Raw genomic sequence first — 18,463 nt, forward strand, 5'->3', positions numbered from 1 at the left:
CAAATGTCGGCCGTAGGCGGGATACCCAGTTTCATTACACGATTCCGCCTCTTTATTTCAATGTCCATGGCCCGTATAGTCGATCTCCATTATCCCGTGTGTCTCGAGGGTCGTAGCCGGATCGCTTGAACAAATGCCAAAGGTTATTCCCTCGTAAACTCGCTACGTTATATACCGTGCACCCCTAGCTCCACCTGGCGGCCAGAACGCGAGGCTCTTTACGGGGCTTCGTTTCAATCCGCTCTTTACGAACTGATACAAAACCTCGGAATTACGTACGCACACGCGTTCAACCATAAGTCCCACCGAAATATACGTAAAGCGTGACGCGCGCGCCTCGACTGCTTTATTCGACGGCTTATCCCGGCCAGTTCTTCCATTTGCAATCGTATCGCCGGGATTATCGATGAAGCCTGTTCGAGGATGAGCCTGGTTAAGCGCGAACCCCACGGTTCCCACAGATCCCCAATTGATCTACCGTTGTGTACACCGGGTATACACAGGGGACACGATCGGACGAGTAACTAACGACTGGCCTATGTTCTTGTTTCAGGTTGCGACACGACCTTGGAGCCCGGATCAGGGCAAGACGCGGGAGATGACCAAGCTGTGCAACCATAAGAGGAAACTTTTGCTGCCGACCACGGCGGCCGGCAGCCCTGTTGCATCCTGTACACCGGCGGTGTCCTCCTCGGCTTTGTCCGCCGGCCAGCCCGCAACCGCGATCCACGTGAACGCGGACTCGCCCACATCGCCTGACAAAGCCAGGAAAGGTAAGAGCGCGACCTTGCTTCTACCGATCCCCGCGACCGATTTCGATCAGGGCGATTGGATCTTTGTTGTAGCCGGGTCTCTGATTATGAGTTTTTCTATCTTTGAGATTTGCATAAGTTTCTTTCTCTTTACTTATTTTCTTTCGTTATTAAGGTAAATTTTATGGTTTGAGGAAAAAGAGAGGTTATGTTTGAGAGAAGTATTTTACTGTGGTAAATGTTTTAGTATCTAGGTCTGAACTCATTGAATCTTTGTCGTATCAGGATCTCTGATGATGAGTTTTCCTTTCTTTGAGAATTACATAAGTTTCTTTCTTTCTCATTTCTTTCTTTACTTTTTTTCTTTCGTTGTTGAAGTAAATCATATGGTTTGAAGTAAAAGAGAGGTTATGTTTGGAAGATATGTTTTATTGTTGTAAATACTTTAGAATCTGTGTCTAAATTTATTAAATCTCTGTTATACTGTTGTCTTTGATGATGAGTTTTCCTTTCTTTGAGATTTACATGAGTTTCTTTCTTTTTCCTTTCTTTTCTTTCGCTGCTAGGGTAAATCTTATGATTTGAGGTAAAGGGAGAGGTTATGTTTGGAAGAAATGTTTTATTGTTGTAAATACTTTAGAGTCTGCGTCCGAATTTATTAAATCTCTGTTATACTGTGGTCTTTGATGATGTGTTTTCCTTTCTTTGAGATTTGCATAAGTTTCTTTTTCCCTCCTTTCTTTCTTTTTTCTTTCGTTGTTGGAGTAAATCATATGGTTTGAAGTAAAGGGGAGGTTATGTTTGGAAGAAATGTTTTATTGTTGTAAATATTTTAGAATCAGTGTCTAAATTTATTAAATCTCTGTTATACTGTGGTCTCTGATGATGAATTTTTCTTTTTTTGAGATTTGCATAAGTTTCTTTCTCTTTTCTTTTCTTCTTTCGTTACTAGGGTAAATCTTATGATTTGAGTTAAAGGGAGAGGTAATATTTGGGAAAAATATTTTGTAGTTTGGGTCTGAATTCATTGAATCTCTGTTATACCATGGTCTCTGACAATGAGTTTTTCTTTTTTTAAGATATGCATAAGTTTCTTTCTCCTACTTTTCCTTATTTTTTTAATTCGTTGTTAGAGTAAATCTTATAGTTTGATTTAAAATGGAGATAATGCTTGGAAGGAATGTTTTATTGTCTGGGTCTGACAGATGGGGGAAGAAATTGTAGATCGTGGATAAGTTTTTCGCGAACTAGGGAAATTGAGGGCAAAAGGAGGAACGTTTGAGATTTAATCTTATGGTGGTATGAAAAATGGAGGGAATAAAGATTTGGAATTTATCGTATTGGAAGATACGTTCGTTTATTTACTTTATAATTTTTCTGATACGTGATTTTGTATCATTTTTCCATTCATTTCCTATTAATGGAGTTAATCATATAAACAGTAACACGAGAAATAGTGGGATGTGTAGCATTTCGAAGTTTAATGAAATATTTGTCGATGAACTGTCTATACCAGGAATGCAAAGTAAAATACAAGACAGGAAATGAACAAAAAGGGGGAAATATTTTTATTAAATACCAAGTTAGATTTGAAGGTAGATTTTAATACCAGAATATCTGAAATTAAAAAAATTTGTAAATCCCCATAAAGCGCGAAAAAGAGAGAGAAAACGTAATACGCCAAAAATCTGATGAAAGTGCGATAAAAGAATTCTTAATTAAATTTCATTCAACAGCGTGCATTTAATCTCACTTCATCGAAATATATATCGAAATAAAATTGATTTACCAATCTTTTGTGTAATTTCAACAATAAATTGTTGTAAATAAAGCATTATTTGTCTGATTTAAAAAATTAAAAATTTGTACATAAAGTTTTAAACATCAAATTAGAAATTTTAAACACAATAATGGCTCCCTATCGTGTCATATAAACTATAGTAAGTGTTCCGTGACGCTACTGGCAATTTATGTCAAACAAATTTTTATGGGGTTTCGCAATTTTGCTCTAGTTTATAAATGTTCCATATTAATTAAAATTTTCTTCGTTTTCTTTGAAATCTTCTCTAAAATATATATATATATTTTTAGTTTCAATACATCTGAATGATAAAACAAGCCTCCTATCTCAAAAACACAATCTTCTAAAAATATTTTCACCTTCAAATCAATTTAATTTATTAATTTTTGTTATTCTCACTCGTACTTACAAATTCGTAAGTATCAAATTTTTACTATAATCAACACTCATGCAGCTGTCATTTAAAATAAGTATAATTCATTATACAAACTTGAAAATCCAAGAAAATAGGTTTCTTCTAAAACCTATTAATTTAAAATTAATAAATAATTTCGAAGAGAAGCACCATCTATTGTAAAAATCCCATACTATTTATAAACAATTTTAAAAATTTGATATCACTTCTCCAACAACTAAATGTGTCAAACATATTCGTGGATGCAAGCATGAAACTAATTTTTCTAAATCACTGAAACGACATTTTCAGAAAAGGTCCCTATTCTTTAACCCTTTGGACTCGAAGATTTCTTCGTTATGAAGATGCAATTCGAAGCTCATCTTAGATTTTTATAAGTTCACTGCTACTCCTTATGCTAAAATTAAGAAAAGAAAATCGTGAATTTGCGTGATAAACGAACGAATAGAGTAATTTTATTTCGATGTTCTTAATATAATTATCATTACCCATTATTTAAGTTATAGCATTAAAACAAACGGTGACTGAGAGTCACCTCTCGAGTGCACAGGGTTAATAGTGTCAACAGAATAATCATACGTTAGGATTCGTTTAATATAATTATATTTATTTATATTACACAATCTTCCTAGTACCAAATCACCGTGATAATTACCATTATCCATTATTTAATTTATAGCATTAAAGCAAACGGTGACTGAGAGTCACCTCTCGAGTGCACAGGGTCAATAGTATCAACAGAATAATCATACGTTAGGATTCGTTTAATATAATTATATTTATTTATATTACACAATCTTCCTAGTACCAAATCACCGTGATAATTAACATTATCCATTATTTAATTTATAGCATTAAAACAAACGGTGACTAAGAGTCACCTCTCGGGTGCAAAGGGTTAATTTTCGAAAATTGTTGAAGAAATAATATCTACAAATATTTTTTCGCCACCACTTCTCCCACGAAACTCCTGGCCCCCCCGTTCGTTATTCAAGTTCGACGCCAATGCGTTACACGCTCCACGCCGTGCGTCATTCCAAAGCAAGATCTAAAATCACATCCTTCCCTCCTCTGTCCCAAAACAAACCTACCCTCTCCACTCCAACCCCAATCACGCACCCCACGAGTCGCTAGTAATAAATTCAAGCGGCTCCGGCAAGACACTGGCACGCCAGTCGAATAACAAACACAGTATCGAAGTAGCCCAATTAGACCAGGCACTCTCCGTCCTCTTGCCATCCATCCTCGCCAGGGAAATCGCGTGGAAAGAATTTTTCCTGCTCGCCCCTCGGTCGATCGATCAAAATCAGAATTTTCCCCCGGGAAAAGTTTCTTGGCCGCTTCTCCAACGAGCCGCGAACTCGTCGAACTCGATCGCATTATACATACTCGCCAATCAATCTCGCGTATATACCAGCCTCACCCCCGCCAGGGGTGGTCGCGACGCACCCCCGTACACATCCTCCGGCCCGTCGATATATACCCCCCCCGGAGAAGAAGTTTCCCCCATCGATCCGTCGTATTAACAAAGTTGCTGTAGCCGGTTCCGGTAGTCAGAGCGGCGCGCCATAATCGCCGGGAACGTTTATTCACCGTCGCAGCAGAAAACACGCGGCGAGAACTTTTATTGGGAGGACGACCGAAAGTTTCACCGCTGGTGCGCGCGGCGGCCGCTCGCGGCGCTACGAGCGCGCCGTGATCATTAGGGCGCTGCGAGCGGCGGGGAAAAAAGTTGCCGCGAAGAAGAAAAGGAAGGGCGAAATTGCGACATTAGCGGGGTCTGTTGCCACCACCCTTCTCTCTTTCTTTCGTCTGCTCCCCTCCCCCTCCGACCATGCGGTCCTTTTCGCGTACAGAGAGACGGCATTAAAGCGGCCGATGTCGGTGAAAAAAGGGGACGGAGGTGGGAAGCAACGGCGGCGCTAGTAGTAAGCTCGTGGACGGAGGCGTTGGCCCGGGGTAGGGTGGAATGATGTATCACCGTGGCGGCTAAACTCTCCGTCCGGATTTCATTACTAAATCCTATAACCGACCGAGCGAGACCGAGTCTTTTATTTTATTTTCCCTCTCCCTTCCTTTTTCCCCGCTTTTTCTCTAGTCTTGCTTCCACCCCCTCCCCTCGGCCGCCCTTTGCTTCTTTATTCTCTTTTTTCGTCTTTTCCTTTCTTCATCGCGTCGCTAATTAAACGGCTGTTATTCCGAGCGAGTCTGTGCATATAGCGCGGGAGGGAGCGAGAGCGAGGGGGGAGGCGGAGGAAGGGGGTGGGAAACAATGGCGCGCCTCCTGCATTGAAATTCGTCGAGTGTGTTTTGATCGCTCGCTGGTTTCTGGGGCTAAGGGATTTAAAGGGCAGCGTTGCTGATTCTTAATCGCTCGCCAACTTTCCACCTGTGTTTCATTTCTGCTTTTGTGCAACGAGTTGGGTTTTTATTCTTACGGCGGTTTCATCGTGGCTCCAGTTCGGTTGGGAATTAAGGGGTACCGAGGTTCAGAACTGGTTTCGGCTTTGTGCGATGCCAGGCTAATAATGGTTGCTTTAATTTTCATGCAGTTTGGTTATGCGCGATGCTTGCTTTCAGTGTACAGGTATTATTGGATTTTCTAATTATCCGAAATACCATCGGATGCTTCGTGGCATTGTCGTTTGATCTGCTGGATGAGACTCGAATTGTTGGCATTTTTTCAAATTCTTGCTTACAGATATTTCGTTATTAATTTATCTTTGGAAATTCGAAATACGCGGATCTGTTTTAAATTCTCGTTTATACGTGTTTCATTGTTAATCTATTTTTTGAAATTTTAATTATTTGGATCTCTCTTAATTAGTTGTTTGTGAATATTACGTTATTAATTTATTTTTTGAAATGCGAAATATTTGAAACTTTTTTTAATTCTTGTTTATAAATATTTCATTGCTAATTTATTTTTTGAAATGTGAAATATTTGAGTCTTTTTTTAATTCTTGTTTATAAATATTTTATTATTAATTTATTTTTTGAAACGTGAAATATTTGCATCCTCTTTAGGTAGTTGTTTATAGATATTTTATTGTTAATTTAATGTTTGGAATTTGAAATATTTGGATCTTTCTTAAATTCTTGTTTATAGATATTTCATTCTTAATCTATTTTTTGGAATTTGAAATATTTGGATCTTATTAAAATTGTTATCTATACATGTTCCAATGTTAATTTAATTTTTGGAAGGAATTATTGTGAATTTACTATGTAAATTTTTGGCTCACGAACTCGTTCATAATAATTTTCTAATTATCCACGATATAATCAAATTTTTGATACTATGATAATTTGATTTGCCCCAAGAAGCTCAACAAAAACTTTCGAGTCTATTTTATTAGGTTGATAGAAAAATAATTTCGTTTTGCTTCTTTCCCATCTCCAATTAAATAACCTACATAAAACCTAAATCATCGCTGCATGCAAAATATTTATTATCAAGACATAGAACATAGTCAGTGCTTTCGAACGATATATAACACAACCGCATTTACAATTTATTCCAATATCAAGCTGCAAAAGTGGAAAATTATTTTTCTATCAACCAAATACATTCATACTTACAAATATTTCGTTATTCCTCAAAATCCAACCACAGACTGTCGATACTAAATTTCTGCCATCCCTCTCCACGCAGCATCTCACCCCATCCACAACATAATTCCAAAAGTTCCACTCTCCAGTTTTCTCCATCGCTTAAAACTCCGAGTCTTTCGAATACTTTCACGAGCGTCGGTGGATGTACTTACACAAGTCGCGAGCTGTGTTTCCATGGGACTTTATGGGGCCGTTTTAACGTCGTCCCTCCCGCCCTTGTTCACGGGCGTCGCTTCGATTCCAATTTTCCGGTGATATAAAACGACGCGGTCCGAGAAAACGTCACCCAGCCCTTCTCTAACCCTCTTTCACCCCCGATCCCCCATAACCACCCTCTATCGAGCATTTCGACGGAGGTAATACGTTCGCGCGGTGTGCAAACACACACCCCCTGAGTTCACGAGCGTGGCAGGGAAAATAAAAGGAATAAGCCACGCAAGGTAGTGGTGGAATCGAATGAATCTTTATCGTCGTCGCTCTCCCACGTGTACGGATCTCAATAACGAAAGTCGATTTCATTTCTCCTCTCTTCTTTTCGGCTTCGCCCGGTTCCGCCTGGGGGTGGCTTTCACGGGGTTTTCCAAGAGCCTGGGTCTAGGAACGAAACTCGATCGACGCTATTAATGGAATTCCGACGACTGGTTAGTCGTATATCTGGGTTTATCTCCGGTTTTTAATATGCGTTCATCTTGCAGGTTGCGTGGCTCGTTGGGTGGCAGCGTGATTGAAATTGGTATGCTAATATTAAGGTGTTTTATATCGGGTGAACCGTGTAACGTCATCCGCTCGTTTGACTTCGATTATTCGGTTTAGTTGATGTTGTAGCGTTCTATTTATCGAATCCCTTCGATGTCCTAGAACGCTTATTACGCTCCAAATTAATATCGCGTGACTAGTTGTAATAATAAGGATCCCGAAGTGTACGTTGATAAAAGAGAGCGTTTATTTATAGAAAAGTATAGAATAGTTATAATGGAGACGTTGAACGGAGTACCGTTTCGAACACGCGTTTATACGTGTAAGTAAGATGTTTCAAGGATCGGTGTCGAAGACGAACCGATTTCTCGAATTTGATCTATGTCGTGTCTCGTCGCGTCCTGTCCGGTGTTTTCTCCAGTTTAGTTCCGATTGGGCAAAATAAACGTTGGTGGTGGAAAAGTAAGGAGTTTTAATTGGACAGAGGGTGTGACGGAAGGACCTTTGGCTAAGGAGTAGGAAACTGTCAAGGAGCCGATTTTTGATGGTCAATGACGCGATTCATAAGTGGTGTCCGTCCGTCGCTTGTTGGGTCTGTCACGCGTGGGTCCCATCTGTCGAGTCTGGTACTTGTAAAAATTCCTAAACTTTCGCCTTTGCCTTTGCAACTTAATCCGCTGGAACGGCGGTGAGGCACATCTATCCTCCGGAATTGCAGTCGCGATATAAAATATATCGTGAACCGTTAGGTCTGTTAAAAGTGTAAGCCTTGGAATAAAAATCATGTTATAAACACGCTCTCCGGGACGGAAGTGGCCGGTCATATATGACCACCGTGGCAGTCAAAGTGTTAATGTATAATTTTCCACGACTATGGAAGGAATCAGCTAATTAAAAATGAAAATGACAGAAATTGTCATGTTGGTGACAGTCAATTAAATGACAAATGAAGATAGATTAAATGGGCATAAATGTGTAATAAATGTATATAATCACATTTTGTCGTGTGTCTCGTATACACTCTATTTTTAATCTTAATCTATGTATTTCAAAAGATAAGAAGTATAAAAAAATTCGCAAGTCATTATCTTGCTTCTGAACATTGTAACTGTACTATTACCTCGACTAGTAGGTCATACCCCATAAATCAAGCAGTCTATCGTTAGCTAGCAACTGTGAGGGGTTGACAGGTGGAATAACTATGCATCGCCTATCGTTGCCTTTTAAACAGTTCATTCGGACAAGGTATTATAGATGTCACTATTCGAGTCCAGCAACTATAAGAAAATTTATTCTTAGCCTTTTCATAACTCAATTCGATACTCGTCATCGGATCAATGAAGAACCACCCCTGAATTACGAAAACGGTATATACGGGAATGTCACTTTATTATATATATATACACACTAGAAGCCAAAAAGATGAAAAAGAAGTGCAAATCTTTGTTAATTAATTCTAACAAGAATAAACAAAGAATGAAAAATAAAAATGCGAATTTTTGTTAATTAATTCGAACGTAGATAGTACTTGCAAGCATGTCAGTATTCAGAGTTACAAGAATCAAAAGAAAAGGAATAAAAGTGCAAACTTTGGTTAATTAATTCTAACTAAGACAATAGCACAGGGATGTCACTATACATAGACACAAAAATAATAAAAATAAATAAATAAAAGTGCAAACTTTAGTTAATTAATTCTAACTAAGACAATAGATATAGGGATGTCACTATTCATAGACATCAAAAATTTTAAAAAAGTGAAAGATAAAAGTTAAATCTTTGTTAATTTCTAACTTTGTTAAATTCTAACTAAAGCAGTAGCTACAGGGATGTCGCTATTCATAGACGCCAAAAATAAAAAAAAAAAAAAAAAAAAAAAAATAAAGTGTAAACCTGTGTTAATTAATTCAAACTAAAACAGTAACTGCAGAGATGTCACTATTCATAGACACCAAAAATAAAAAAAAGAATAAAAATGTAAACCTTTGTTAATTAATTCAAACTAAAACGGTAACTGCAGCAATGCCACTATTCATGGGTACAAAAGTAAAAAATAAAGGTACAAACCTCTGTTAATTAATTCTAACTAAGACAATAGCTACAGGGATGTCACTATTCGTAGCTACCAAAATCAAAAAAAAAAAAAAAAAAAAAAAAAGATAAAAGTGCAAACCTTTGTTAATTAACTCTAACTGAAATGGTAGCTACAGGGATGTCACTATTCATAGACACCAAAAATTGAACAAAAGTGAAAGATAAAAGCTAAACCTTTGTTAATTAATTCCAACTAGAACAGTAGCTACAGGGTTGTCACTATTCATAGATACCAAGAATAAAAAAAAAATAAAAATGAAAGTGCACATCTTTCTTAATTAACTCCAACTAAAATTTTAGCTGCAGGGATGTCACTATTCATGGATACAAAAATAAAAAAATAAAAGTATAAACCATTATTACTTAATTCTAACTGTGTCGCTCAAGAGATGTCACGATTCATAAATAGAAAAATAAAAATAAGAAAACGTACTTTTTCTGACTATTTTTAATCATCTTTTACATTACGTACTAAAGAATCCCGAATTGAACAAAATGGTGTCGTACTTAACCCTTTTGCATCGAAGCGCGGAATATTCCGCGAGTTATGACTGTCGTCTATCACCGAGCGCGGAATATTCCGCGAGCTACGACGGTCGCCTATCACCGAGCGCGGAAAAATCCGCGAGCTACGACCGTCTCTTATCACCGAGCGCGGAATAATCCGCGAGCGGACTTTTTCCGTTACCAGTTGCCGAATATTCTTCATATGCCACAGATCACGTTTCATCCCTTTTGTGAGCATCTCATCTACATCGGTTCATTATATTCTTACCAAGTTTTACTTTTGTTGTGAAAATCCTTTTAACTGCCATTACGAGTAGGTGCTGATACTGGCTAGTCAGTTGAACGTCACTGATGCCTGAACACGGCACCTTAAGTAGAGCCATGATGCAAATGGGTTAAATTATTCCATCGAAGGCGTAACGTCTTGTCTGTAATAAACCTTCGTGGCTTCTTTCGCGGGGTTTTACACCGGGAATCGTGACACGTTAACGAGGTCGATCGCTCTCGACTTCGCGTTTTCCTTGTCCCGCTGAACAATTTTCCGCGATAAACAGGCCCACCCTGTTACTCGATCGATCACGGCCGCGTTACGACGGCGCGATACGCTTTGCGCCGTTTGATGTCCCGAAGGAAGCGATTTCACAGGGAGCGAGCTCCTAACTACCTGCAACTTTTCGTTCACCGTCTTGCCCTGGGAATAGGCCACCTGCTACATCTTCACGGTCTTGCGATAAATCTGCGTCCCATCTTCAGGAAATCGGTGTACAGGCTGATTCCGACTGCGTGTGTCTTCTTTCACTGTGATTCGGGCAAACGGGGTTGGTGAAAGAGGATTATATCCTTGGGATTATGGTTGCTTCGAAACTAACGTGATTTGGGTGCATTTTCATATCGCAATATGATTATAGCAATTATCTTTTTGGGTAGATTTAAATTTGCAATTTTTGGTGGAGCAATTTTCACTTTTCTTTTAATATAAGCAGGTTCTTTTGTTACTTTTGGGCTGGATGGTGATGGGGTGATATGGTTGGAAAATTATTATTTTTCGAGTTTCTCAGTGGGTTTTAAATTGATTGGCATTTTGCTGGGGAGATTGGAGGATGAAGGAATAAGTTATTTATGTAAATTTATTTCTGTAAAAAAATTAGCTCACCACGATATTAGTCGAAAATGTCAATATAATTGAATTTTTCAGTCAAATTCTATTGAATTGTAATGGCTATAACAATTCAATAGGATTTTCTTCTTTTATTTATGTAAAAAATTTAGCTCACCACGATATTAGTCGAAAATGTCAATATAATTGAATTTTTCAGTCAATGATAGAAATTGTGTAGATGCAGTCTGGATTGTTGTTATTATGAAAATTGTTGTGACGAAGTGTTCAGCCATCGTCTTTAGCACTAGAACTAGTGACCTGTAAATATGGTATAAATAGATCATAGTTAAAGTGATACGATGGAAGTAAATAAGTATGTTTATTACAGCCCTGTCTTAATAAGCGTTAATATTAATTTTGACAAAAATAGTTATATATCTTTGGGAATTTTGAGAATAAAATATTTTAAGTCTGAAGTATTAGCAGAAAATAAATTGTGGATTAATACTTAACAAATTAATTATTGTTTGATCTACTACTTACTCTAATATGAAAATTTATTTTTAATTTTTATCTATTTTGAAGCAGGTGAAATACAATTTGTAAAAGATAGTACGCCTTTTTCCACACGTTTCAAAATATTTATCTATCCTTAATTTCATACCTGTCTGAATTATGAGAACAAAAATTTTAAATTCGATAATTTCGATTAATTTATCAATTTCAATTTGGAAAATTAAAGTATTTCTCTTCCACTAATATATACAAAGAAGAAGAAGAGAAAGATGGAAAGCGAATGGAATTGACAAAAATTCCAGTTACTAGAACAAAGAAAATTCATCAGTAATTGAAACAAGTAAACTATAACAATTAATTTTCAACTAGTTCACCAATTTAAATCTCAAAAATATTCATCCACTAATACAAGCAAAAAGGAAAAAAAGAAAATGGAAAACAAATGAAATTGGCAAAAATTCGTTACCAGAAAAAAAGAAAATTCATCAATAATTAAAACGAATAAACTATAGTTAACTACGATAACAATTAATTTTCAACTACTTTCCGAATTTAAATTTCAAAAAATAAAATATTCCTCTTTCAATAATACACACAAAGGAGAAGGAAAAGATGGAATTGACAAAAATTCCAATCGCTGGAAAAAAAGAAAATTTATCCATAATTAAAAGGAGTAAACGATGACAATTAATTTGGATTCCTTCACCAATTTAAATCTCAAAAAATAAAATATTCCTCTTCCAACAATCATAGAAAAAAAGAAAAAGAAACAGGAAACCGAATGGAATTGATAAAAATTCCAATCACTAGAAAGAAGGAAAATTCCTCAATAATTAAAACGAGTAAATCATAATTAACTACTATAACAATTAATTTCGACTCCTTCCCCAATTTAAATCTCAACAAATAAAATATTCCTCTGCCAATAATACACAAACAGAAAGAAAGCCAAAGAAAATGGAAACCGAATGGAATTGACAAAAATTCCAGTCACTAGAACAAAGAAAATTTACCAATAATTGAAACGAGTAAACTATAGTTAGCTACGATAACAATTAATTTCGATTAATTCACCAATTTAAATTTCAAAAAATAAAATATTCCTCTGCCAATAATACACGCACAAAAAGAAAGAAAAAGAAAATGGAAACCGAATGGAATTGACAAGAATTCCAGTCACTAGAACAAAGAAAATTCTTCAGTAATTAAAACGAGTAAATCATAATTAACTACTATAACAATTAATTTCGACTCCTTTGCCAATTTAAATCTCAAAAAATAAAATATTCATCCACTAATTACAAGCAAAAAGGAAAAAAAGAAAATGGAAAAGAACCGAAATTGACAAAAATTCGTCACCAGAAACCAGAAAATTCATAAAGAACCAAAGCAAGCAAACCAGGTTGCTGAACATAATTTGATCGAAGCAGTGGGAAGATAGCCGAAAGCGTGTGCGACGCGCGAGTCGCAGACAGAGTTTAAAGCCTACTCAGGCAAACCCTCAGACGATGCACAAATTTGCATTCGTCTGTCTCCGTTGCTACAATCCCGTGACGGGACAGAAGGCCTCTCCATCGGTGTTAGGGTTGCAGAGGCCGGCTCGCGGCCGGAAGAGGAACCAATCGGCCTGCTCGTGTCTTCTTATCGTCCGGGGCGATCAATAAGTCCCGGGAGGAGGAAAGAATCCGCTCACCATTCGCTGCCAGCGACGTCAACGCGACGATGTTAGTTTGGATGAGGCTGCTGGTGGGGGTCTCTGTAGGCAGGAAGGAGAACGAGGACAGGGCGGGTGGTAGCCGATGGTGGTGGCGGCGGTGGTGGTGGTGGTGGTAGCGACAGACAGAGAGTTGATAAGGGTTAATTTCGTACGAAGAGGCAGCGGCGCCACGGCCCCTAGCCCCGAATGGGCGAAGAGAGAAGAGGAACTGCGGTCCAACGTCTGTGTCCGGTTGTGATTCTTGCGCCTGCCCCGAGTGATGTTCACCCCCGCCGACACCGTTTCAAACCACCTCCGGCTCGTCCTCGACCGACGTCCTGTTGTGGTCGCGCAAGCGCATTTTACCCTGCTTCCGTTTAGTCCGCATCAACGGCTCGGCCACGTCGTTACGTCCGATCCACGCTGGGATCCTCATGAGCGAACCGGGGCAAGTAGTCCTTGGCCGAGGTTCAATTGGGTATCAGTGATTCGAGTGCCTTCGAATCCCGTCATAAGCTTCAGCCCTGGCCGACCAGTTCTGCCCTTGTGGGACTTCCTCCACCGGAAGATCGTTATAATTATGGTCGTTGGCTCGCTTCGGGATCGCTTGGTCCCTCTATCGAGATCCGCTGCCGTCCGGCCTGCTACTTCGATCTCTGTCTGTACGGGGTTGCTCGGCAGCCATGGGAACAATCTTTGGTTAGCAATTCGGATAATATTACGGATAATGTTGTGTGTTGCGAGAGATATTAGCAGAATGATTCCTTATTTTCGCAGTTGGATAGTTTTATTTCGGCTCGGTCTTTTATTTTAGCTCGGAGGTCGTATTTCCAGAGATTAAATCTGCTCTCCGATGCAGGCTATGTAATCGTCGTCCCTGCTTCGCCGGCTTTAATGGCGGCAACGCTTACAGCCATGAGCCATTGGCTGCAGATTTTTCGGCTGCAACTGGGCAGAGGGATTTTACGCGTTCACGCGAACCGACCCCCTCCGAAAGCCGCAGAATGCTTCGAAGATTTTACGCAAATCTTCACCCCCTTGGAAATCGGGTTAAACTACCGTCGTTGCACACAACTTGGCCTTACTCTCCTAGGTGGATTCATTATTACATCCACCCTCTGCCTCTTTCGCCCAACCTTCTCCTCGCTCTCTTCGCCCTCCTTCTCCCGCTCCCGAATTATCTTCCCCCATTGAAGCCGTGGAGAATAATTATCCGCTGTAGGCTTACGGATAAAAGACCGCCATTGAAAACCATCCCCTTTGCCACCCTTTGCCATTCTGCTCTCTGTTATCCTCGTAAATCAAGGTAATTTCCTAGTGTGAACGCTTGTTATGGCAGCTTGTCCGCCATCGATTCCGAGGCTCGCATAGTTCTTCTTGCATTCAAAATACGAAACAGTTATTTCTTTTATTATTTATTATTATTTCATATTTTGTGCATTATTTCTGTTAAATTTTATTTTACTTCCTTTTTCTTTCTATTTTTTAATTTTTGTTCATAATACCGTTTTTAAATGATTTTCCCCGATTCTCGTATTTTTTAATATTTTCTGCATATTTTGCGCGTAATCTGCCGAATTTTTAATATTTTCGTAAACATGGAAATTTGATAGTATAATCGCAAATGAGAATCGTGCGTACTGCAAAAATCGTAATTTAATATAATAAAAGATATCAATTATTATTACGTAAAAATACGCTAAAATATGAATTAATAATTTTGAAAGAACGTTCAGGTGATACTTAATAGGTTTCGAGAGAATCCACTGAGAAATGTTTAGGAGGGTTTATCTTCGAGACTCGTGTCTGGGAAAAATTGCGAAAAAGGACAGCGATTCGTTTACAAGTAAAATGTGGCCGGGAAGACGGGAAGGGAGTAAAACGGATAGGAATCTTGGAATTGTTACGCTAAATAGGATTTAACCTTGCGGTGGGACTTCAAATGGAACACTTGTTCATTAAGAAGCCTGAAGTAGCGGTTGAATAATAAGTGGAGGGTTAAAATTAGAATTAGGGAAATGAGTGATATTTTAATTTTTCAAGACCTTGAAGGGTGAACGCGCCTCAGAGTTCCACTAAGAATTAGTATAATTTTCCACGTCGTTGAGCATTCAACGATACAAGGTCGATCGAACGGTTCTGTAAGTGTGCGTTTCATTTTCTTTTGCAGATGGTCTGAACAAGAAGAAGAAGAGGAAAATTGGAGGCATAGGAAACATTTTCTCCGGAGTCTCGGTCTCGCAACTTATGGCACAACGCGAAAGGGCTATTGTCGCGGCATCTGGAGTGCAAGGATCGCCAGTGCCAAATGGATCGCAGGTAATTCGAGTTTCACCTTTCTCTGATCCGAAAACGCGTCATTTCGCTGTTAATAATTGTTTTATAAATATAAAATAATAAATAATCGGGTCGCGTTATTTTGTAGCAATCTCAAGTACAATATTAACTGGAGCGTTTTGTTTGTTGAATTTTAGGTGTGGCCAATTGCGATTCCAAATTTGCAAGTTCAACAAACTAATCAGCAGATCTGTCATCAGACACTAAATTCGCCTTCGCAAACTCAAGATATAAACGGCTGTGCAACGAGAAATCCTCAGCAAAGGTTAGGTCAGCATAATATGTCGGGGATGCTAATGGGAAATTCGCTGATCATGAATCAGCAAGGCGCTAATTTTAACAACATGACTCAGCAGCAACAACAGCTGCTGCAGCAGCAGCATCAACAGCTCATATTACAACAACAACAGCAACAGCAGCAACAACAGCTTATGCAACAGCATATATCTCAACAGCAACAGCAGCAACAGCAACAGCAACAAACGCAACAGTTGCTACCTCATCATCAGCAGATGCAACACATGCAAATTTTACAGCAGCATGAACAGCAACAGCATCAAAATACGATCGTTAATCAATTACCGCAGCAACAAGCTTCGCATTATCTGAATCAGTTGAATCAGCAACCGTTGCACGTGATGCAGCAACAGGAACATTTGAACCAGCAGCAGCAGCAGCAGCAACAGCAGTTGCACATGCAGCAAATGCAGAAGCATAAGATGCAGCAGCAGCAACAACAGCAGCAACACTTGACCCAAGAGGTTGAGCAACAAGTGGGCAATTACAATCCTCAGCATTCGTCGGAGAATTACGTGCATCACATGCAAGCCTCGCAAGTCACCGCTCAGTCTACGCTTCATCCGCAGTTGCACCAAATTCATCAACATCAGCTGCAGCAACAGACCCAACAGCATCAAGTCAGTCAGCACGTGATGCAGACTCAACCGGCTGATCATTTTCAGATGCAGATACAACAGTTGCAGCAACAACAGCAGCATCAGCATCAGCAACAAGTACCTCAAGTGTGCGTGCAACCCCAGTATCCGAATCAACAGTTGAATCATCATTCGTTGGACGTGATGCAGCAACAAGCCCCTGTGATGAACGCTGCTGATATGCAGAATAGACATAACCGTGCACCTTCCGTGACGGATGAAGATATAACTGCGAAGCAAATGCAGCAACAACAGCAGCAGCAGCAGCAACAGCAGCAGCAGCAGCAGCAACAGCAGCAACAGCTGCTGTTGCACAATCACGCGGTACAACGGCACCATGTCGTACAAAATGGAAACCTGTCGAATAATTCGCACGAAAACATGCAACGAATGTATACTCAGAACCAGGTTCAGTATCCTGTGAGGAATTTCGATACTTCGAAGGGAACTGTTGTAGATGTTAAACATCAGCAACAATACGCTTTATCTAATGTAGCGGGAAGGAGCCCGAATACCAATCATGCTGTTGAAGCGCAGCCTGGAATGGGACCAAACGGGCAGCCCGGTAATGTGCATTTCAACTCGAGAACACCGCCTTGGCAACAGAATCGGTCAGCCTCGGTTTCTCATCAGCCTTCCCTCGTCACGGTCCAGAACATCACTTGCAACTCCTTCGATCGTGTTCCACCTCTGCATCATCACATTCCACAAGCGTCTACCTGGACCGACGAAGTGGCGCGCAAGAAGGCCAAGTCGAGCAAGATAATGGTGAAGAAGCAGCGTCAGCACAGCGTGACAGACGTTAGGAATAACAGCCTCGATCAATCGGCTTCCAGTCCTATCGACGAGTTCAACGAAAAGAATCAACAGAACAATAATCAAATAGGTTCAACTGTGAATAGCAGTGGTCCATCGTTCTTGGAGGATCCCAGTGGCTACCTTGCACAGCAGACAGCTTTGTTGAACAGCACGATATCGAGGCAAACCGGTGTCAGTAGTTCTCAAGTGGGAATCGTGAATAACTCGAAACCTCCGCAAACGAACCACGGATCGCATTTGCCTAATAACACTTATCTTCCACAACCAAAGCCTTCCTCCGGCGCCAGCCCCACGAGCACATCGACGTTCAACTCTGTGAAAAACCACGCGACCTCGCCCGTTGTCGTGCACAGTAGCATGACACCCACTTCGAGTAGCGGAGGGACAGATTCAGAGAGTAGTCCTTGCCAGGGTTGCGTTACGAGTGCCGATACCCAATCCTACGTGCAGGATCAATACAAACAGCAGATGCAACGTCAGTACCTGATGCATTCAGATCAACGCGATGATCCTGTCACGTCGTCCACGTTTGGGGAGCAATATCAGAACAATCAACAGCAGACTGACTCGAGGCCGATCCAAGGGGGCACCGTGAGTACCAGTCACGGATCTCCAATCGGCACGAACAGTCCAGCGAATTCGGACACCCCAGCTTCGTCGACGCCTGGAATATCTCAGCCAGCGACCCCTCAAAGTCTCATCTCGTCGCAACCGTCGACGCCGCATAGTTACTCGCAACCGCCAACACCTCATTCGCATTCTACGTCTGGTCAGGTGCCATCTCAACCTCTAACGCCTCAGGCTCAGCAACCCTCACAGTCTTCAGTGAGCAGTGTTGCGCCAGAGCAACGCGCCGAAACGCCTTGCTCTGCTACAACGAGTTCAAATGTAGTTCCTTCTAGTACGACGTCGTCGCAAACATCCACCTCCGGCTCAGACGGCATGACGCCTCAAATAACGAAGAGGCAGGCCACTAGACAATCGTCCCTGGATGGTTACCAGCCGCATCCGCACACTGTGAACGCTGTTTCGAGAGTACCTATGAATCACTTTGCTGGTACATCGTCGGTAATAACCACAATGGCGAGTGGGCATACGGTTAGCAGTAATACGATCACGTCTGTGTTAGCTGGGAGAGCGAATACCGCCACGGTTTCAATAAACACGCCTTCCGGAATGCC

The 18,463-nt window shown here is 40.2% G+C and overlaps 1 protein-coding gene across 1 annotated transcript in view; it reads left to right on the forward strand.

The window, feature by feature from the left end:
• Positions 1–538: 538 nt before the first annotated feature.
• The window catches only part of LOC108551688 (mucin-17-like), a 32,674-nt gene continuing 14,749 nt past the window's right edge, over positions 539–18,463 (forward strand). The window contains 3 exon segments of the mRNA XM_017905937.1: positions 539–773; positions 15,362–15,510; positions 15,666–18,461. Of these exon segments, the coding sequence (XP_017761426.1) occupies positions 539–773; positions 15,362–15,510; positions 15,666–18,461 (3,180 nt within the window).

This window comes from Eufriesea mexicana, unplaced genomic scaffold (genome assembly GCF_001483705.2).
Source record: "Eufriesea mexicana isolate 0111107269 unplaced genomic scaffold, ASM148370v2 scaffold4911, whole genome shotgun sequence".
NCBI lineage: Eukaryota > Metazoa > Arthropoda > Insecta > Hymenoptera > Apidae > Eufriesea > Eufriesea mexicana.